At 42.1% G+C, this 22,581-nt stretch overlaps 1 protein-coding gene across 5 annotated transcripts in view; it reads right to left on the bottom strand.

The window, feature by feature from the left end:
* Positions 1–2,987: 2,987 nt before the first annotated feature.
* NCOA7 (nuclear receptor coactivator 7) overlaps positions 2,988–22,581 on the bottom strand; it is a 99,630-nt gene continuing 80,036 nt past the window's right edge. For 4 of the 5 annotated variants that reach the window (XM_075046884.1, XM_075046888.1, XM_075046887.1 and 1 more), the window contains 7 exons: positions 22,298–22,466; positions 11,136–11,283; positions 6,377–6,502; positions 5,739–5,891; positions 5,103–5,198; positions 4,376–4,449; positions 2,988–3,450 (listed from right to left, as the gene is read on the bottom strand). In XM_075046884.1, the coding sequence (XP_074902985.1) occupies positions 3,315–3,450; positions 4,376–4,449; positions 5,103–5,198; positions 5,739–5,891; positions 6,377–6,502; positions 11,136–11,283; positions 22,298–22,466 (902 nt within the window). In that variant the 3' untranslated portion in view covers positions 2,988–3,314. Of the gene's footprint in view, positions 3,451–4,375; positions 4,450–5,102; positions 5,199–5,738; positions 5,892–6,376; positions 6,503–9,446; positions 9,789–11,135; positions 11,284–22,297; positions 22,467–22,581 lie in introns of those variants that run through there. The other variant, XM_075046889.1, reaches the window with a different exon arrangement.

The raw sequence follows: 22,581 nt of genomic DNA, 5'->3' as shown, positions 1-22,581 counted from the left end.
AATCCCCGACCGTGGAATTGCAGTGTTTATGTTCTTCACGCAGCCCAAATGGCACAAAGGATTTGCCCCACAGATGATAGGACGTACTGTTTACAGAGGTAACGAGTCACAAAATTTAGAGTGAGATTTTTTAAAAATGCATTTCTTTCAGAGCATGCAAGCTGTGCTTGTACAAATAGGACACGGTTAGCTATTCTACCTGAAGAAGCTCATTTGCCAGCATTTGCTGACCTGCAGAGCACAAGGCGATCCCTTTGCAATGAGCCAACCTGCTCCTTTTCTCTGCTGTAAACAGGCAAGTGAAATCTTGACAGTTTACACACAAGGATTGTTCTGAAAGTAACTTTGCTCAAAAGCCAGCTTTGTACAAAACATCTGGTGCAAAAACTGCACTGAAACCAGCACCAAATCAAACATCCGCACTTACCTGTGTACTTACAAGCCTTATTGTGAATGAGCATTTCACCACTGTCCTGAATCAAAACTCTTTACCCAAGCACCACAAAAAGACACATGCTTCATGTTGCAAGAACAACCTTTTGTTCTCCCTCTGAGAGAAAAATTACTAGTGACTGGAACTTTCCTCTTAATTTACAGTAAGAAAAATCTTACAGCCATTTCACTCAAAGGAAGGTTCACAGATAGCATATGTGTTCTGTTTCACGTGTAATCGTACTTTGTTTTTTCTTAATGCCACCTCTGTATACCATAAAGCCAATACAAGCCAAGAACCAAGTAACTTTCAGGCATTGTACGCCTTTGTCTTGCTTGGACAGAAAGAAAAATACATCAACACTTTAGCAATATAAAAAAGGTGCATACAAAAATAAGGTACCTGGACTTTTGACTCCTGGGAACAGGTCAGTCAAAAAAGGTGAGGGAATACATGTCATTCACTACAGCTGAGAGAAGCAAGGAGAACTACTAGGTCAACTGTTTTACTGGTATTTCTTAGCCTTTTGTCACAGTCTATCTTTGAGTGAACATGAAACAGCTCTATTTCAGGAGATGCCACACCACACACCCAACCCAAAAGCTCCCATATCCTTAGCCATGTTTCTAAGATATGATATTGCTGGAATTCTCTTTTTGAGGGCAGACGTAGGTATTTGTCAGCATAACCTGCAACTTAAGCTGCACCCTTTCACCTTTAAAATGTACTAAAGTTCATGAATAAAAGAGAAAACATCTGTAAGAAGTTTCTGAATGCATAAATTCCTTTATTGAAAATATTGTGATAGCACTGCATTACATATATTCAATATTCATAGTTTCAAGGGTCACAGAATTTTGATTGAACAACACTGTTTTGAATATAAGACCACAGCGTTTAGATATGCTCTGACAAGGATAATATAATGGAGTAAGTTGTAGGTAGCAATAGTGAAATGTATGTAAAATGTTGAACTTGGTTGGTTTGGTTTTTTTTTTAAACTATTAAGTGGTCTGCCACCATTTAAAAGAGCAAACAGTATTAGATATTCCTGGTATCTTGAAAGCGTTATGCTGTTAGCGACTTCCAAAAATATTTTACAGCACTACCAGTAAGAACTTTATTTATGGATGCAGTAGACCACATAGAAGGGAAGTGTGAAAAGCTCACGTGCAGCGTGTTATAGGCTTACTGTATATAGCATTTTAGACTGTGAAATTTATGTGCAGAATTAAGATTTAGTAATGCTCTTGAAAGAAAACCACTTGGCCTTTTTTTTTGTTAAATCAAAAAGGGAAGAGCAGTAACTACATTGAGTTGTATTACTCAGTTAATAATATTCCAAAATTAGACTGTACTGTTTTAACGCATGAAAACACACTACCGTTTCTAAACCCTGCCTTTCTCAGGACAATGGCATATTTGAGTCTAAGGGCAGGACAGTGTCCTAATGTTGGTCAGGCCTGGTTTGTGTAAACAAAACCAGAGCTTAATGGGAAAAGAGAATTCCTTAGCAAACAGTAAAGATTGCCAGTTCTCTGTCACACTCTCCCTATTTACTGAAATTTTCATTTTGTAACATGGAGTCTTTTTCTCTTTAGCGTTGCGGGGGAGGGGGGAAGTATCCGATTATTTCATGAAAAACAAAGAAGAATATTTAGTTGCCCATCAAATCCTAAACCAGCCTGTTGCTTCAAGTCTTTTTTGGGAAGGAAATCATATATATAATTACTAAGAAAAGAAGTATTACACTAACATGATCTGGCCTGTTAGGGAAATAGCATTCTTCTCTAAATCTCAATTGTATTTTCTCCTTAACAAATTCTTCAATTTGTAGAGAAATGCTCATAAAAGCACAGTGGGTGGCTTATTTTGAATCATTTGGTGGTGATACAGAAAAACAATCCTCTCTTAGAACTGTCCTTCGTAAACAGTCAAATAATACAAGGGCAGATGCTCAGAGCGTGCTGTCCCCATTCTGTTGACTGCAACAGAGCTGATACAGTCTATAGTAGGTGGCAGTTTGCCCAATGTCTCCATACACTGCCAAAATAATATTATTATTCCTATTAACAGGAATGTGGCAGCAGAGTTAATAAGAAGCACTATCCACTTTCTCCCTCAGAAAAAAACCAAAACAGAATTATGCACTCAAGTGTTTCTGCCAGAAAACAAACCCTCTAATTAGGGTAAAACAAAAACCAAATCTCATTTACAAAATAAAAATACAAAAATTAACGTCAGAAATCAAATAAATTGACTCAGAATAAACACCAAGGCATAAGAAATCTACCTGAAGAGTAACTATTTATCAAATTGAGATTTGAAATATTAAAAGGAAAAACTCATAGCTAATGCATTTACAAAAAAAAATAATCTGCTATACAATAACAATAAATAAAAAGATTTTAAAAACATGTTCCCATAAGTGCTGTATACACCTATTTGTGATTCTTTTCCATGGCAAACAGTATGCTGTAGATTTTGGTAAAGTAACCTTTTATTTTTGGTTAGCATTTGTACGTTGAACATAAATACACATGGAATGTACTAGATAGTTATAGTTTTCCCACAGGATCTTTTTCACAGTTACAGAAAACGTTTTCAACCTATACACCATGAATGTTTTCATAAGCATCGTATCTTCGATGGAGGAGCGTTAGAAGTAAAAAAGACTTCAGACTGATCTCTTACTGTTCTGTCTCTTACTGCCTCTCAAAACCAGCTCTGTTTTTTCTTGGGTTGGTTGGTTGGGGTTTTTTTGCGTAGTCATGCTCTGGTACAAACTTGAGGAAAAAGCGTGTAACATTGTGAGGCAGCCTGCACCTTCTAGTTAGCTTTTAAGTGCCTAATGGATCCAGTCCTTAAGGCAGTCAGTATTTCACTCAAATGTCCATACTTCTACATCTTGTATTATGAAATCTTCTTTCTTAGATAAGATGTCATTATTGAAGGTGCTGCAGGAGTTGCTTCGCCCGTGATACAAATCTGCATCTAACCATAACCCAAACCGGCCACTAAAAAAGAAATACACAAAAAAATTCAGGTTATATATAACAGTAAAAATACTGGAAGCTGTAGGAACAACCAGAGCAGCGACAAGGAGGAATCTAGGTAATTCTGAGGACCTCTTAGACTGAACGTGAAGAGCTCAATCCTGGCAAAGCAACTTGCCAAGAACCTCGCGGAGCAGTCCCCTCACTTTTGTTTGTGCCAGCGAGCGGGGCAGAGCGCAGGACCGAGCGTGCGCCTGCAGCCCCCTGTACCGTTCAGCTGTTTGCACCGCCAGCTGTGGCTGAGGCTGAGACGAGGGTGCAGGCGTTGGGGTCCCTTCCTTGGCTGTTTGGATGTGGACTAGGCCCCTTCTGGTTTAGGAGGAGGAGGGGGGGTGTATACACACTCCTGATGCAAATCATGCCCAGATGTTCCGTGGTGCAGCCTGCAGTCAGCTTTAGTTAAGTCGTATAGCCTTAGGCCTTGATTTCATACCCACTGACCTTTGAAACTCAGGACCCGATTAAGAACTGTCTGTATCCTTGCTCTGTGTACCCATGGAATAATGACAATTTAATAAGGACCATGTGAGAAACCTTAGAAGCTGATGGCAAAACTGTCATTAGAGATTATCTTTCAGTGGCAAACCGCTTCAGCAATGAGACACATATCTACCCAAAACATCTGGGATTTTTTCTAGCTAAAAAAACCAAACAACAAACCCTACTTGCCTAACATCAGTCATTCTCCTTAAGCAATGGAAATTACTGTGGGTCTGTAACAGAAATCAGATTGCTGAGGTATCTGCCCTGAACAGTTTACTAAAAGTAAGTGCAGCCATTTTACTGATTAGTTTTTCTTGCAACTATCATTGTTCCTAGTCTCATTTAAAAAAAAAAAAAAAAAAAAAAGTTAGCTACGTGATTTGAAAACCAAATATTCACTCACCCTCCACCTCCGAGCTCCAGAGAGCTGGTGTCTCCATTGATGAAGTAGGTGTTCTCTCCACTCCATTTGAATACCTGAGGAGGGGAAAAAACCCCAAATATATTTGGACTGTGAAAACTACTGGGGACTGACTCTTAGCAGGTATTTTTTGATATGGTCATTTTTTTTTTTTTTTTTTTTGTAGGGGGAGGAGCAGGAGGTAATAGGTAGAATGTAAAGGAACAATACGTACTTAAAGCTATGAACAAGGCACCCTAAACCTTTTTAAAATTCTCATTGCATCTCTAAATCAACAGGCATTCTGTTAAAAAGGAAAAATGTGTTCAATATTGAAAAATGCTAAGTCATGAACATTAAGGGGTACTTCAGTAGCACTCTTATTTCTGGTTTGTTGCCACTTTGATCCTAAGCACATGTGAAATTATACCCTATTCTTGGTATCACTGCCTTCCAAGGTGAGCCTTTGACAGTCCACTCACTCCTCCCTGCTTTCCCCTTCAATCCATTTAAAACCCTCTCCTCACCCTTACAAACTGTCCTCTCGGCACTTCAGATAATTACAGCCACTTTTGCTTAAAGCATTGCATTGAAGCAATGAGTGATTAACTGCATTCACCAACAGCCAGCACATCTTCTTAACTCAGATATGCTGTCTCCATAAAAATCTCATAAATGTTTCAGAAGTGGAACCTAAAAATCTTATTTGAGAAAGTGAACACCCACTTACCTTGAAATTTGGACAGAATGTGTAGAGGAATGTTTCACCAGTGCCATAGTAATGGTCACTAAACCTGAAGGGATGTGTAGCATACGCTCCAAATATCTGTCAGAATAAAATGATTAAAGTACTTTTGAGGATAGTGCAAAATTTAAGAGAAAAAGCCCAAACATTTCAAAATACTTTCTAAAGAACAACTGAGATGGTGTTTCATGTTAGAAGAACCAACTAGTAAAGTACATCAGATGAGCAAGTACTCCTGCAAATCTTTTGTATCCTGCAAGTTAAAAGCCAGATGACAACAATAGCAACAGGAATGCCAACTCCAGGAGCTGCCGAAGTACTAGACCTCCACAGAGGCATTATTTGTGACAGCTTGTTAACTGACATACCTAAAGAAGATATATCCATGGGCACTATTAAAAGGAGCACTCATTGCAGTTATGAAGCTGAGGCGGGTATTTCTATTAGTGCTGATGTACATTCCTGCCTGTAAGTTTAACCAGTAGAAAATATAAAAGAAAACAAACACCAGTGTCTTATTTTGGCATGATGTCACTTCACAGCATGACTAGCACTTCATAATGATAACTTTTTATAGTGTTGCCCTTTCAGTCCAACCCTCGCAGAACAAGCACTCCTTACCTGGTTGTCCATATCCTTGATGACAAGGAGAACTGGACTGTCGAGAGATGCTGATTTACGGTAGAGAGTCTTCAAACTAGTCCCGTGCTCCAGTGTACTGTACGCAAGCCGCCACGGATATCCCTGCACTCGTGCGGGCAAGCGCCGGGCAAGCTGGGCAATGAACAGGGGGAAATGGTTACATATTCAACAGGTTGGGTCACAGGTGGTGCCCCAGACTATTCCCTTTCTGCAGGGGCTTCTGAGCCAAAAAACGGCTGTCAAGGGAAGGGCTGATGCCAGCAGCTTAACATCTCAGCTTAACATGCATGTGGGCCTTGTACTCTGAGCCCAACTGTCTGCATTCACATCACCTGTAAAAGAGATTTCAAAACTGGCACCCCCTCTCTGGGCACTGAAAGAGTTGCCAGTCCTCAATATCACAAGTCAAACTCCAGAGTTGCAAAACATAAAAATAAGCTTTCCAGGTGAGCCAGTCCCGCAGCAAAACAGGACCTTGCACAAGGACACTCCAACATACTAAGTACTTTCCAAACTCTTAAAAAGCATTGGTACTGCCTCCAGAAGGCAGAATGTCCCACACTTGGCAGAGACAGGACCACAGCTAACAAAGAAACTTGAGGTCTTTCTAGCCATACCTGCTCTATGTGCATATTCTCCAGGAGAGCGCTGTGATGCTTTAAGACAGGCAAAGTATCGTCATCTTCTTCTTCATAGTAACTGCAAACGCTCTTTCGTCGTTTTGCTTCTTCTACAGTAATGATCTGAGGCAAGAGAACAATTGTCCAACCTAAAGCATAGCTCTTATGCTGTCAATCCTCTGTTGAAGCAAATTAATTTAAAACAACATACTCCTCAGCTGTTACACTCTGTGGAGCAAAACCACTGTATGGGACAGTTTTATCCAGCACAGGCAGCCTTAACCAAATAGGGAAAAACTTATCTGGCAAGGTGTCTTTGAGACATCACGGCCAGAATTTCTTCATGCTCTGGTGACCTCCCACAGCTGTAGAGTTCCTTGGGATTAATAAACATTGAAGTAACCAGGTGACATCAGTGTCTGTCTCAGACATACTCGGTCCCAAGTCAGAAAGCTAAAGTGCACCTTCTGCTTCTGAGGCACACTACACGCATCTGAACTAGATGTCTCGTGGGACTCTAAATAAGGAGGACACAGAAGCTTCTTTGTTTTCTCTCATGCAGCTAGTTGAGTACATTAATTATTTTCTCAGGTGCTAATGCACGAGCATTATATGAAAAAGTTTAAAATTTCACTTCTCCTTTTTATTAAACCAGCAACATTTTCCTGATTTTCTTTACTGACTCAGACATGGGTTTGTGTATACAAACTGAAACAGAATGAATATAGCAAAGAAGTAAAAATGTAAATCAGCTTGAACAGGTATTTCGAAGCTCTGTCTTGTAGGAAATGTACTAAGTAAGATTTTGAGCATCCAGTTTATGCAAGTTCTTGAAAATACTCATTCTGAGTGTCAAGCTCTATATAAAATACATTCTTAGTTGAAAACGATCAAACAGCTCTTTGGAAACTTCTACATATTCCTTTGCTTAAGTATAAAGCGAGAAAATCGTAGTATTTTAAAAGGTGAGTCCATATAAATATTTCTAACACCAGGTTTGAATTTAAATACTTATAAAAGGAAGCACAGACTTCTTTCCAGCAACTACAGGTAAATGCACTACCTTTTCCCACAAAGCTAGAAACAAAATGAGAATCCGAGTCCATACGCTTCATGCTTCTCTATAAAAGGACTCGGCAGTCTACAAGGTGCTGAGAGAGACAGGGGACAAACTCCGAACCCCACGTGGCACGGGCAGCAAACAGGAGCCCAAATGTGGTGCAGGGCAGGAGCTGGCAGCACGGAGCTGACCGCGGACAGGAGGACGCTGCCTCACCCCTCGCCGGCCGCAGTCTGGGTGTCCTGGCTCCCAACAAGCTGCTGCTGTCCTGGCTCCCTCCCAAGCTGGCAGAGGGCATCATCCTGCACAGCTGGCAAGCTGCTGACCCTGCAGTGCAGCTCGGGGCGCTTAGCTCCGCGCAGCACCGGGAGATGAGACGAGGTGCACCGTGCCCGGCAGCGGGGCTTTACCTGGGGCTCGGTGCCACCACAGCAAATGGGAAGCAACAGCAAGAGCTCAGAGAGGAGGCCACTGAGAAAGAAAAGGGGAAGCAAGGGGGCCTAACTACAAAACAAACAGGAAACCTTAAACCGCCTTCCTTCCACGAGCTTGTCACCACAGAGGTCTTGGGAGCAGGAACCTCAAGATGTGGCTGCAGAGCATGCCGCGCCGCGGCTACACCTCCCTGCAAATATGGCTTCCAAACGACTTCCATGTTACACATGGATAAAGTTTTGCATAACTCCTCCGCACCCTCACGATCACTGCTTGAACTTGCAGAAGCTGTCAACAGCTGAGACAATTGCCAAGAAGTGCCTGGAGGTCCTACACACACCTGCCCCACAGGCGAGAAAGCAAATGCACTGGACTGACTCCAGGTGCAGATTTAACCATGTCACAAAGCACAGAAAGGAGCTTTTCACGAAGACCAGGACCGGCGAGGAGTTCACTGTGCGTAGGAAAAAGCCCTAACGCTGCCAGTCACACCTAGCATCTCCAGGGGGATGGGAGCAACAGGTCCACTGCACGTGCTCACGTCCAGCCTGCATTCACCGGCAGACGCCTGAAGCTGAGCCCAGGGCAGCCACTCCGAGCAGGGCACCTGGGCACCGGCACTCCGATACACACAGCGGAGTTAGGAAAAGAGAAGAGGGCAGGACCGCAGGGCAAAATCCAGCCTGCAGAACTAACGCTGTGACGTGCCCCTGTGCACCCGGGCAGTACGGGTATTCTCGCCGGTGATACTGCAAAAGCTGTACGGTTGCATCCTGCCCCTCCAGCCCAGGCTCAGTGGAATCTAGTCCTGGGTCTTCTGAGACTGAAGAGAATTCTGTGCTGGAAAATTTTACACATGGCCCATTTCAGGGAAGGTTTGCACTGCAAAATTAAGATTATTTTAAAAAAAAAAAACCAACAAACTGTCAAAGGAAAATGGTCTTTCTGCTTTTATCCTTGTTCTTTTTCCACCTCCTGAATGGTTATCCTTCCCTTCTCCCAGGCCATTTTTTTTAATTTTTTTTTTAACAAACACCTTTTTCATTTTAAATCAAAAGTATTCAACTCCTCTTTTGAAGACTATTTTCTAGGAGTAGTCTCCCCGTAGGAGTGGGGGGGAAATATCACAGTAAATCAATCAGCAACAGGTACCTAGCAAAATGCAACCAAACTCTCAGACGTAGGCAACCACAGAAAACCCACTAACACAGTTGTAAATTGCAAATCAGCTCCCAAGAGAGACAAACCCCTCTCTTCACTGCATAGATACCTAGTCAGTCTGTAACTGAAGTGCACGTCTGAATGAAGTTCAGAGTCAACAACTGCAAGAAAAGGAATCTACAAGATCATATATTTACAGACCACGCAAAAGCAGAGACAAATGGAAAGAATCAACCACTACAGAAACTGAACCTACAAAATCTTTTAAAGATTTTACGGGACTGAGAAAGCAAGCTACCTGGGGTGGAAATACCCTATTAAAATTCATCTGAGTAAGCAGCACATTTTTTACTAGGGCAGAAGTGCTGTATTAGATCCAAGTTGTTCAAACAGGGACACAGTTGAACATACCTCCACAAAAGGTTCCTCCTGGTCAGGTCTGGCATAGTAAAGAATTCGAATATTCAAAGGCATTTGTTCCCCTTTCATCATCTACCAGTTTATTTTACAGTATCAACTACACTTCCCTGCTCTACTGGCAAGAGCTCTTGCTCACAAGCATGACAGATGGCTACTGCCCGTGGCACACTGTGATAAAATTGCTTATATGCTTCTCTGCAACCACACTTTCTATTTCCCCACAAGGGAGAGTGAAACTTTCACAGTAATCATGCCCAAATTTGGACTTTCAATAGAGATTTCCTGGCAGACCTACTTTAAATTTGTAAAGCCTGAATATATTACAAATAAAAGAGACACACCTTTAGAAGCAGTTTCCACCTAATTCTTCTCCCAATATATATTTCAATAAAACAATGAGAGACAAGCTCCCTGTGTGCCCAGATCCCTCCCACCTCTGTTCTTTGGATCACTGGCTCTCCTCCTTCATTTTGGTTTTATGAAAATGGCATGCAAATAACAACTGAACAGTGAAATCTAGTGCAATATATGACTGCACTCAGCTCTGAGCAAAACAAGGAATGAAGACTTTTTCTTTTTTTTTTTTTTTTCATCTTGCAGTTCACAAAGCACCAACATTAAGAAACTACAAAACTGTAAAAATAAAAGCAATTTGGGATTAGAGGTCATGTTGCTACATTTCAAATGACAAGCCCCACTCCCAAGCTCTACTTTTGAACAGGACAACATACTTTGAAGACAGAAATGCTTTAAAAAAAGAAAAAAAAAAGAAAAAAAAAAGAAAAAAAAAGAAAAAAAAGAAAAAAAAGAAAAAAAGAAAAAAGAAAAAAGAAAAAAGAAAAAAAGAAAAAAAAGAAAAAAAGAAAAAAAGAAAAAAGAAAAAAGAAAAAAAGAAAAAAAAAGAGGGTAGTAGAATTTTCAAAACATGTTTCTGTTTAAGACAAATAATCAGATCACTTCTTAAATTGCCATCAAGATATTTCCCACTTAGGGATTTATCTGTTTTTTAATCTTTCCTGTTTCCTTAGCATAGCAAGTACTTCAATGTTCAGAAATATCTATTAAAAAATACACACAAGCTTATTTCCCTTAGAAACTAGGCTTTGTATGCACAAGAGACAGACAACAAACAGAGGCATGCCAAGTAGTTAGAACAGATTGCAAAAGCCCCCATATGAAAGAGCTGAAGTCCGAGGATAAAACTTACCCATTTTACAACCAATATTCAAACAGTATTGCTATGTGCACCTGAGAAGCAAGGGTCTGGCACATCACCACATTTCAACAAGCATACAGGAGTCTGTGTTGGTGTTTATGTCTAAGTACACATTTTGGAGATTTTATTTGTAACTTATAAATACAATGCAAATTTAGCAATGCTGACAACATACACCTGTATAGTTTTACAAAAGGCTAACATCGCATAACCAGAATATTTACACAACTTCTGCTGGTTGCACAGCAGAGAGCTCCCAGTTGTTTGCCTGCTCTTTCTAGGGAGAGAAGAGATGTCTGAAGGAATATGAGTACATTTGTGAGACAGATAATGAGCCTTGAAGAGACTTCTACATGAAGCAGCAAGCATTATACAGAAACACCATAAAAATCAGCAAAAGAGAAAGTGCTGAAGTTCTTAACAGAGGATGCACACTCTTCATGTAAAGGCAAAAAAGCACTCACCTCCCAGCTTTTAGTAGTGGGTTCACTGAAGAAGTTGTCTATCATGTCAAGCTCCTCCTTTTCTACCACAACAAACCCTTGCTCTTTGGCATCTTTCCCATATATTTCCGGTGACCACTGAACAAAAAATGTGTACAAGTGATCCACCCTGTAAAGAGAAGAGGAAGACACAACCATTGTTCAGTGGTCCCTGAACACAACACTATCATGTAGTACAGAGGTTTTGCCCAATGACAAAAAAGGGACAACCACACAAATAGGATACCCATTTACTTCCACCCTCACATACCACACAAAGCAATAGCTCCCTCCACCTGGCAGCCTGAAGCACTTCAAGGTTTCTCTGCTTTCACTCTCCATAATATTTTTCTCCTCCCTTTGCTATACACAGCCAAAGCATCATGGGAAAACTAAGAGGCTTGTCCAGTCCTACACAATTCATATTAAGAAGTCACATTGATTAGTATTAGGTCATATACACAAAAGCTAAGTCCATAAAACACTCACTTAACTTATTTAGTTTGACCTCCAGCATAAAACAAGCGATAAGAGATCACCAGTAAAGTCTGTATCACATTTCTCGCTGACCTCTAAAAGTTATAGAGACTAACCATGAACTAATTCTTCATTCTCTTAGCATAAGGAAAATAAGCAGTTACTGACAGCTTTGCTAATGACGTATCACCAGCAGTGTATGCACTTCTGTAAATGTAGTCAGCTCTCAATCACTGTCTTTAAAGAGTTGACAACATCCATAACAATCAGTGAAACAATTTCTGAATAAGGACTTTATGTATGTGCTCATTTTGGCTGGGGTAGAGTTAATTTTCTTCACCCTAGCTGGTATGGGGCTGTGTTTTGGATTTGTGCTGGAAACAGTGTTGATAACCCAGGGATGTTTTCGTTCCTGCACCCCAGGGCTTACCCAGAGCCAAGGGCTGTTCTGCTCCTCACCCCACCCCACCAGTGAGCAGGCTGGGGGGGCACAAGGGGTTGGAGGGGACACAGCCGGGACAGCTGACCCCGACTGACCCAAGGGACATCCCAGACCATGGGACGTCATGATCAGTAATATAGAGCTGGGGGAAGAAGGAGGAAGGGGGGGGGGACGTTGGGAGTGATGGCGTTTGTCTTCCCAAGTCACCGTTAGGTGTGATGGAGCCCTGCTGTCCTGGAGATGGCTGAACACCTGCCTGCCCATGGGAAGTGCTGAGTGAATTCCTTGATTTGCTTTACCTATTAAACTGTCTTTATCTCAGCCCACAAGTTTTCTCACTTTTCTGATTCTCTCCCCCATCCCACTGTGGGGGGAGTGAGAGAGCAGCTGTGTGGGGTTTAGTTGCCAGCTGGGGTTAAACCACAACAGACCTTTATGGGATCCAACATGGGGCACGAAGGGGTCTAGATAACGCCAGATTTGATTGGAACATTCTAGATCAAACTTATAGCTATTATAGCTGTTTAGCTATTAACTGGCAGGCTCCGGTGCTTGCCATGGGGCTTGCTTGCCTCACTGTGTATTAGAGTCTTGTGCTCATTCATGGCTGCTTTTTGCTTTTCCTGCTTGCTGTAGTGCTTATCATCTCACTCCGCTGTGCCTGGGAACATTTTGATAACAGCAACGGCCACGTGCCTCGGCTGGCAGACGGCCAGGGCACTGCTGCTGTTTCTGCGCTGCTGTACTGGACAGGCTGGAACTCCAGTGTGAACTCGAGTCAAAGGGACTGGGACCTGTGGATGAGTCCACACGGGAGCAGGACACCCCAAAGCGTCTGTGGCTGTGGGTAAGTCCACACCAGAGCAGGTGCATCATGAAGGGTCTGTGGCCGTGGTCCTGTCTGTGCTGCAGCAGTGATACCTCTGAAGGGACTGTGGCCCATGGATAAATCCAAGCCCGAGCAGGGGCAAGGGGAGGAGTTCATTGCAATGTTAAACCCTACAACCTGGCCCAAAGGGCCCAGGGGTGGAGGTCATAATGTAATACCTTTAAATTGTTGTAACCTATGATTTGAGTTGCATGTTACAGGAATTACCAGAGCAGGAACCACTTGCACCAGTGGAGGACAAGCCTTACAAGAAGCAGTGCAAGTGCAGCAGTGACCTGACCTGAGCTGGCGTTGGCACCCAGTAACTCCGCACAACACGCCGTCTCTGCTGTCCTGAGTGACCACCGTAACAGATGGAGCCCAAAGTCATGGACTAAATGAACTCAATGGACATTTTATGGGCATTTGTGGACACTTTAAAGACATTTTATAGGGGTGGTCCATAGACTAAGGGAATGATATCTGTGTATTATATCAAAGGATGGAAAGGGGTGGTGGTTAATGAGGTTATATTGGATAGTGTGGTAAATGAGCATGACTTAAATGGTATGGAATAAGGGGTGGAGAGTGTGCTGGTTTTGGCTGGGGTAGAGTTAATTTTCTTCACCCTAGCTGGTATGGGGCTGTGTTTTGGATTTGTGCTGGAAACAGTGTTGATAACCCAGGGATGTTTTCGTTCATGCACCGCAGGGCTTACCCAGAGCCAAGGGCTGTTCTGCTCCTCACCCCACCCCACCAGCAAGCAGGCTGGGGGGGCACAAGGGGTTGGAGGGGACACAGCCGGGACAGCTGACCCCGACTGACCCAAGGGACGTCCCAGACCATGGGACATCATGATCAGTAATATAGAGCTGGGGGAAGAAGAAGGAAGGGGGGGGACGTTGGGAGTGATGGTGTTTGTCTTCCCAAGTCACCGTTATGTGTGATGGAGCCCTGCTGTCCTGGAGATGGCTGAACACCTGCCTGCCCATGGGAAGTGGTGAGTGAATTCCTTGTTTTGCTTTGCTTGTGTGTGTGGCTTTTGCTTTACCTGTTAAACTGTCTTTATCGCAGCCCACGAGTTTTCTCGCTTTTCCCCTTCTGATTCTCTCCCCCATCCCACTGTGGGGGGAGCGAGCAAGCAGCTGCGTAGGGCTTAGTTGCCAACTGGGGTTAAACCACAACAGTGTACTATATTGAAATGAAAATGAACACATGCAATTTCAAATAGGAATACGATAGTGGATTCACTGTACAAGAAGTTGAATTGCCAGCAAAAAAATCAAACCCTAATTTAAAGAGGGCAGATAGAAAGATAGTAAGTACTTATGACACTGGATCTTTCTCCAGTTATTCACCAGAAAGTTTTGTCCAGCAATTCCTTGATCAATACAAACCCAGAAAAATCTTACAGAAATTTAGACATTTTCCCCTGTATTTCAAGTTACTTGGATCTATATATATGCACAAATAATCTTAAAATACCATTTCAGCACTGTTGGATTCTCTTCGGGGTCACTAGTATAATTCCAGAGATTTTTCCAACTGAGTCTACATTTTTTGTTCTACACTCCTACCAATGAGGGCTAGAGTTTGATGTCAGTTCTAACTGCATGAACTGGCTGCCCTGAAATTGTTGCCTGCTCATGACAGCTACACTAATTCACAGTCAAAGTGAGATATTTGGAGGGGCTTGACTCACTTTGGCCTCAAGAAATTTGGATCCAATTTCCACTACCCTCAGAAAGTATAAAGGACTGTCTTTGCTTCATCATGGAAATGCCCTCTTAATCACGACAAAGGAACAAATTAGCATTGCCATCAGTTTTTTCTCTTCTCCTTTGCATACTCACAAAAGCTTCTGTGGTGCATGGCTAACATATTCTAGCAGAGTTTAAAATTTTGTTATCAAATAAGAACTGTACCTGTCAAACATTTCTAATATATACAGCCAAATATGGTTTTCGTACAATTGTCCTAAATTTGTGAACACCCAACACTAGTTCCTGAGGCATCAACAGCCTCCCTTCATGTAGAACAAGTAAGGTAGCTAATGTTGATATCCAAGTAAAAAATTCAGCTACTGCTCGTTCCTCTGCAACAAGACACACACAAAAGAGATCAAGGTACTACTGTGCAAACAATCAGTCTTTGGGATAGTTCTTGCCAGTAACTGCCTAGAAAAGACTAAAAGAGGGTCACATTCCCATTGCCAAGGGTTGCCCCCTTTCTTTGTGAGAAGCCACGTGATTGCTTACAAGTTTGCATAGATCTAAAACCAGTAAACTATGGAAGGCACTTCTCAAAGCCATAACACCTCATTTTAGTCAAGACCTTTTCTCCTAACTGCGGAAGTTTTCCCACATCTATAGGTGCCACTCGTCACGCCCCACTCCACTTGCTCACAGAAACTTCAGAAAGAGCAATATGATCATCTCTTTGCTAACTAATGTGAGTTTTAACTGAAAGACACATTTAACTTGAGCACTGTTTATTTTATGTGCAGTAGTCCTAGTGTGGAAAACGAACTACTTAATTCCTACAAAGTCCTATGAAAGAACAATAAAACTAGTGGTTGCTGCTCTCTGGCTAAGATCAGTTTGAAAGCATGTTCATGCAGGTGGGTGGAGGAGAGCAGCATACTCTCATCTCAGAATTGCAGAACATAGTTAGGTTGAAAGGCACCTCTGGAGATCATCTAGGCCAACTTCTGCTTATAGCAGAGCTAACTTCCAAGTTAGAGGCAGCTGCACAGTCCTCTTGCAGTTGTGGAAATCTCCAACAGAGATTCCACAACCTCTCCATGCAGCCTGTTCCATGCATAACTAGTCTCATGGTTTTTTTCTCTTCTATCTAATCACAATTTCCTGTAATGCATGCAGCATGTGACGTCAGGAGAGCCTGGCACCATCCTACTTACCCCCCCCCGCCCCCTTTTTTTAACCATGTGTCCAAAAGGAAGAGGGGAGTAACCACCACCCAAGCTGTTGGCTATGCTCTTCCTTACGCAGGCCAGCAAGAAGCAAAGCCTTCATTACTGCAAAGACACACTGCTGACTTATGTTGAGTTGGCTCTCAACTTCCCCAGCTCCTTTTCTGCAGAGCTACACCCCAGGCCACCCATCCCAAGACTGCACCACTGCAGGGACTGCTCCACCCCAGGTGCACAACTTTGCATTTGCCTTTTCTGAACTTCCTGACATTTCTGTCAGCCCATTCCTCCGTGTTGAGGTCCCTCTGAACAGCAGCCCTGCCCTCCAATGTATGAACACTCCCTAAATTTGGCATCATCCCCCAAAATGACAAAGGTGTATTCTGTCCCAGTGTCCATGTCACTGATGAAGGCATTGAACAGGATCAGTCTCCAAGGAATATCACTTGCACCTGGCTGCCACTCAGACTAGCTATCAACCTTTTGAGCCCAATGGTCCAGTTATTTTTTCAACCAGCTGGTAGTCTACCTGTCCGGGTCACACCTCTCCAATTTGGCTATAAGTATACTACGGGAGGTTGTGTTGAAAGCCTTACTAAGGTCAAGGTAAAACAACAATCCCTTACTCTCTCCCTGTTCACAGCGCTACCCATCTCAACCAGAGAAATTATCTGGTTGGTAGAAAAACTATTTGCCCTTGTGAATCTACAACAGCTGCTCCTGATCACTTCTTGCCCTCCACGTGCTTGAAAATGGAGTCCCTAAGGACATGCTTCATAATCATCCCAGGGACTGAGGTGAAGCTGACTGCCCTGTGCTCCCACAGATCCTCCTCAATCTTTCTGAAGACACTTGCAGCATTTGTCTTTCCAATTATTAAGCACCCCTCCCAGGGATCATAACCTTTCAAAGGATGATAGAAAGCAGCCTTGCAATAACATCAATCAACTTCCTCAGTAGACTTAGAATATTTCCTGTCAGGCCACACAGACCTGTATATGCTCAGTTTATTTAAGTAGCCGATAACTAAGTTTTCCTCTACAATGGACAGATGCTAAATATATCCAGACACTCCAGATTTAAGAAGCAGCAGCATAAAATGAAAAATAGGTGACTGCAGAAGTGAGGTCATTCTGAAAGGGGATGCAGAGCATCCCTTCTCTGTTAATAAAATTATAACATTATGCTATGGTAGTATTTCCAAGCTACCAAATTGGAAAAATTGGAGATAGTTTTTAAATTGGAAAACCACTGCTTGAGGAATTCTCTTATAGCCAACTTGACAGCTGCAAGGAAATTTATCCTACAACTCAATAGCTGTTGTGGTGATCACATGCTTATGAGTGTGTCATGCACTAACAGAGACACATCAATAAAACACAAAGTACCTGGAAAGGAACAACTACAGAAACCTGAAGTTAGTCACTCCAGAAAGAAATTATTCAAAAGGAAATGATGATAACAGGAAACTTTTTTTTTTTAAAGAAAAAAAGCAAACTAGGAGACACAAATCAAAAATGAAAGATGGAACACTGATTAAAGAGGGACTCTCCCCAGCTGTAGCCAGATTAAAAGGAAAGTGAATATGCTTACAAATATATTCATAATAACACACACGCATACAGAGGGCACAAAAATGTAAAAAGAAAAGGATATACATTTAGTAGAAAACTAATTTTGGAGAGTACAAAACGTGATATAAAGATCATGACAGCAAAATGATAAAATCAGCGTAAGACAAAAGCTTCGTGGAGCATTTATGCCACTGCATTGCTTAGTAAACTGGGCACAATCAGCTGCCTGTGTGAATGCATCTGAACAGGGAAGCACACTGCAGAACGGTAAGCAGAGGCTGTGCTTGCAGGATGGGACTTTACCCTTGGCAGAAGGACCCCAGAGACCTGGGATAACGGCTGTGAATTCTGGAGCAAGAGCTCCACACCAGCACACTGATGACAATACTTAGCGCAATCTCTGAACATACCAAGAAAGTCACATTCAGTGGAAGGAATGAGATTGCGTTTAGTTTGATTGACACTGGTGATCACTGCTGGAGTACTCTGCCCATCTCTGGTGCACCATTCCCAACTCATGCTCAAGTGCTGCTGCTTAGAGACCCAAGACCAACTGGCGTACAGCAAGAGGCAAAAACAGTTACTTAGCTTACAAGAGAAATACCCTGTGATTGCATACAATAAGAACTGAATCCTGGTAATACAGACACAACCACAACCAGGGACCGGAAACCAGAAAAATTAAAGTAGGTATATAGCGCACTGAAAAAGAGCAAAGGCAATTATCAATAAAATACACCAGACAACTTCTCAAGTTTCAGGTGATTCTTGAGGGGGAACCATAAATGATTTTTCTTCTAAAAGACACACTTTAATTTAGGAGGTCCCAAAGTGACATCATCACCACCACCATTTCTGTTGAAATGGCAGCAATATCAGACTTTGATGGCAGAGGCAAACCACTTTTCCATAAATTAATATCTTCAGGTCAGTCACAGGTGGGAACGGTGCTACTTCCAAATTAGTGTTTGGGTGGTGAGGGAGGGTTTGTGCATCCTGTGATACATGTACAAAGGCTCTAAGTCCAACCACAGCTCCTGGCCTAGAAACAGTACTTAATTCAAAGGAATCCTATGACTTTGTTATAAACATGCCTGACTAGATGATGATGATGATCCTTCATGAATCTTATGAGGGCTAAGGTATCACAAGCCCTCATATGCTTATGTGAGCTTATATAAACTTATATGAGCCCTCATTATAAGATACTAAGCTACAGATACAAATGGGTTTTCATAGGTTTCATCTGTATAGTTTGATATCTTATTTATCAGGAGTCTAGGAGTACTCTATTTGTAGAAGGCTACTTCAAAAGGAGCCTAAATCAAAGCTTTATACTACCTATTCCATTCCACTAACAGGAGCATGGAAGAGTGATCCTCCAGCCTCAGGACCATCTTAATCATCATCCCTTTATGGAAAGCCCTGCGTAAGTGCACAGAAGCATCATGTAGGTATAGACTCCAGCTAGTTGTACTGCAAGTTCTTCCAGATCTCAGCTTCAACCATATTAACTACTGGGTGTTACACACTAGATACTAACAGGAGTCACAACCAAGCAACATATTTCTCTACAAAAGGAAACCCCACAGAAACAGTAACAAAAACCAAACCAAAACTCACCCAACTCCCCAGACTAAACCAAAATAATCAATTGGGCAGGAAGCTAAGATTGAAAAAGAGAAGCAAGGCTCAACCCCTGTTCCTTTTCCTCCTTGAACATCTGCCTGCTCTCAAAAAGAAACTTCCAAAAAAATGGATGCCCTCTCAGGAGCATGATCCAGTGCAATGTCTTTTACATCAACATCAACGCAAATTATACATTCATAAACCAAGCCTGTCTGCTGAATTTATATTGTAGATAATCAATGAGAATTAATTCTTGACTGAGGAACTAGTCAATGCTAAAATGAGTAAATTATTTGTTAGGACATGTGCTTATAAACAAAGAAATTCTGCGTAGCTCTATCTGTTCCAGGGCAAGGCATTTTCCTCTGCAAGACCTTGAGGATATCTGTGACATAATTACTGACATACTACTACTCAAAATCCACTAGGGTGGATAATCTACATACCATTCAAGCATAAATCCATGTAGCAAGAGCATGCACAGACTTACCCTCTAATACTGTAAGCTATACCCATTGCAAGACTCCTCAGCAAAAGAATCAATCTCCTTATTGGTGTCCAAAAGCATGGGTGCCTCTCTGCTCAGCTGAACCCGACCAGAAGCTGCCCTAGACCGAGTAATCTATTATATAAGGCAACTCGAGATGCCCATCTCCCCCGTTACGTGCTAAGGTGAGTGCTGCTGTGATCAAGCATAGTCACTGATTAACTCAGCTGCGTTGTGTGGGTCATGGGGTGACGCACGCCAGGACACTCTTGGCACCCGGGAAGCCACGTAGGAAGAGAGAAGACCTATAGCAGCCACAAAAGGCAAATGAGACTTAAGACTATTGACAGCCTTTATAAAGAATATCAGCCTAACACTCTCCTCTCTCTACTAATAATGTTTCCAGAGGCTTCCATTAAAAAAAAAATTTAAAAATTACAGTTTTAAAAGATAAGTATGCCTCCCCCCAGCACGGCTTTCCCACAGCCTGCCAAGGGCAGAAAAGCAGCAGCAGTCTGCAGACAGATAAGCAGCTCTGCTGGGAGCAGTGGGCTACGGGGCCCAGGTTGAAAATGGACCCATTTTCACAATGGATGACAGAAGTTGTTTTAACAGCAAACACTAAGAAACCATGGAAAAACGTAATTAAGTGCAAATCAGAGGAAGACTTAACTTATACAGTGATCATAGACATGCACACCTACTTTTCACAATCTCAATCCAGGTTTGGTTTGGTTGTTGTTGGTGTTTTTTTTTAATTACTACGGAACATTAAGATGCTACACAAGCTATTGTGACTGCACTGGAAAGAAAGTGTTTTATTTATACTTCTTTATGGCCAATGAGACGAGAGTGGTATTCTTGATATTTTCATATATGACTATAAATTGCATTCCAAATGTTTTTATTCTTAGTAAATTATTTTGATATATTGTACCAAAAATACATTGCAAAGCTATCCCAAATGACCTACGTCCATGGCAGTCTCAAGATGCAACACTGATAATTATATACTAAACAATACTGGTGCAAGAATATCACCAGAGGGTAGGAAGCGATGCATTTTACTTTGGGAAGGCGTGCAAGAGTTTGGAGAAAACACTGACTTGTTAGGCAGAGAGATGTCTTGCATTAATGTGAAGGAGTGGGTCTTGCATTTAATTTTTGTCCCAAGTTCTACATGATCTTTTATGCACCTCTGCGGTGTTGAAACAGGCGCACGTGAATAGCACCAAAATTACCCAATTTTATACTACATTCACCACTAATTTTGATCAAGATCTGAACAGCAGTCCCAAGAGCAAAGATCTGGCCTGTCAGCCAGCACAGCCAACCGCTGCGGCAACAGCTCACTGCAGAAATTACTCCTTCCTCATTCTAAAAACTGAAGTATAAACCAGTTGTCCACACTTCAGTCTATACATGGGTTGGGTCCCCTCACTATTCAGAAAATGACAAGCAGAGAAGCTGTTTTCCAAGTTTGTGATAAGAAGCTTAATAGATTTACCTGTTGCACAGAGCAACAGTCAGAGACGACCTCAGTTCAGCTCAGCAGCTTTATTCAACACTAGATACACTATCCCCAAAGCAGCTAACTGACCTTGTGTTATATTACAGCATCATTCCAAATCCTTGAAGTATTTACTCATGCTTCAACCTAGAATTTTCTGAACCCGCCCTTTTGCAATCCCTGAGGAGCCAAGGACTGGGTTCAGCAGATAGCAAGCAAAACAAAAGCTATCTTCAGCTACACTCCCGATGGACACATTCCAGCTGGATTAAACCTCTTCCCCTCCTCCCCTGGGTCAGCAACTTCCACACTACCGGTCTGCTCAAAACACTCTTTTCTAAAATACAGGAAATAAACACTTAAATCAACACACATGCTACAAATCTGAAAATAAAATTAAATATTCTGACAAATTATTACAAAAAAGAAAAACATTGCCTGCGTCTTAAAGAGACACCTCTGAGATTGATCACCAGTTCAGATTCTTCCTTCCTGGTATCTAATTCACCACAAGTGTGATCACTGATTTCCCTATTTTGGTTCATCAACAGACTGGAGAGTTGCTCTAGCTGCCTTCTAACAAAAGAAGGACCAGGGATTTGATTCCTCACAGCCAGTGAAAATTCTTGGGTGATTCATGTGGACAATCACAGGCCTTTATTTTTTTTTCCCTCTGTAGTATTATTTATGCATACATACACACCTACAGGCACATAAAACATTTAATGGATTTTATCACAAAGGACTTTTTTTATGGGCCTGAAGACTGAAACAGCCACACCCATTCAGTTAGGAGTTTCTCCCTTTTCCACATCATGCCCTTTGCTCATGTGAAATATCTATTTTTTAGCACTGGCACCTTAGTGGATTCCTCGCCTCTCTTGCCACTGCTCCCTTTTTCCCCTCTCCCTCACCTGCTAGACTACAGCCAATACCCAGATCATCCCCCAGTGCTTTTATCATATGTTAGCTGCACTTATATCCCTCTCTTCATCTTCCAAATGGCACCTGATCCCATTTTCCTTCCCCCTGGGAGCCATGTTAGATCAGCAACAAACGCTGCTTTCTCTCTGGCATGGCAACCCTCTCCCCCCATCTTAGCATCCTTGCTGCATTTCACACCTTGGACCATGTAGGAAAAGTCAGATTCAACTCCAGAAAGCACTAGACATTTTAAAAAAATAAAAGAGACAAACATGTTTTCGTGCTATGCACTGCAGCTTACCTTTCCCGAGGAACAGCAAACCAGTACTCTGGTTGCTTTATCTTTTTGCTGAACTGTTGAGACATGGTGGTGCTCTGAGACGCAAAGGACTTTCTCATGGGCTTGCCTACTTTAATGCACAGAAACATTGGAGGAGTCTTGCTCTTCTCCTCTTTTGAAGGAAGCATATCTGAATGAGAGACAAAAGAAATGGGCTGCTTACAGGAAAATACAAATACTGCAGCTGATAAAACACTGTCACAAAGATTAACAATCTTGTGCAAAGGAATACTCAGAGGCACCGT

The sequence above is a fragment of the Buteo buteo genome, chromosome 15, assembly GCF_964188355.1.
Source record: "Buteo buteo chromosome 15, bButBut1.hap1.1, whole genome shotgun sequence".
Lineage (NCBI taxonomy): Eukaryota > Metazoa > Chordata > Aves > Accipitriformes > Accipitridae > Buteo > Buteo buteo.
The sequence above is the reverse complement of the archived record's forward strand: the minus strand, read 5'-3'. Positions and strand labels throughout refer to the sequence as shown.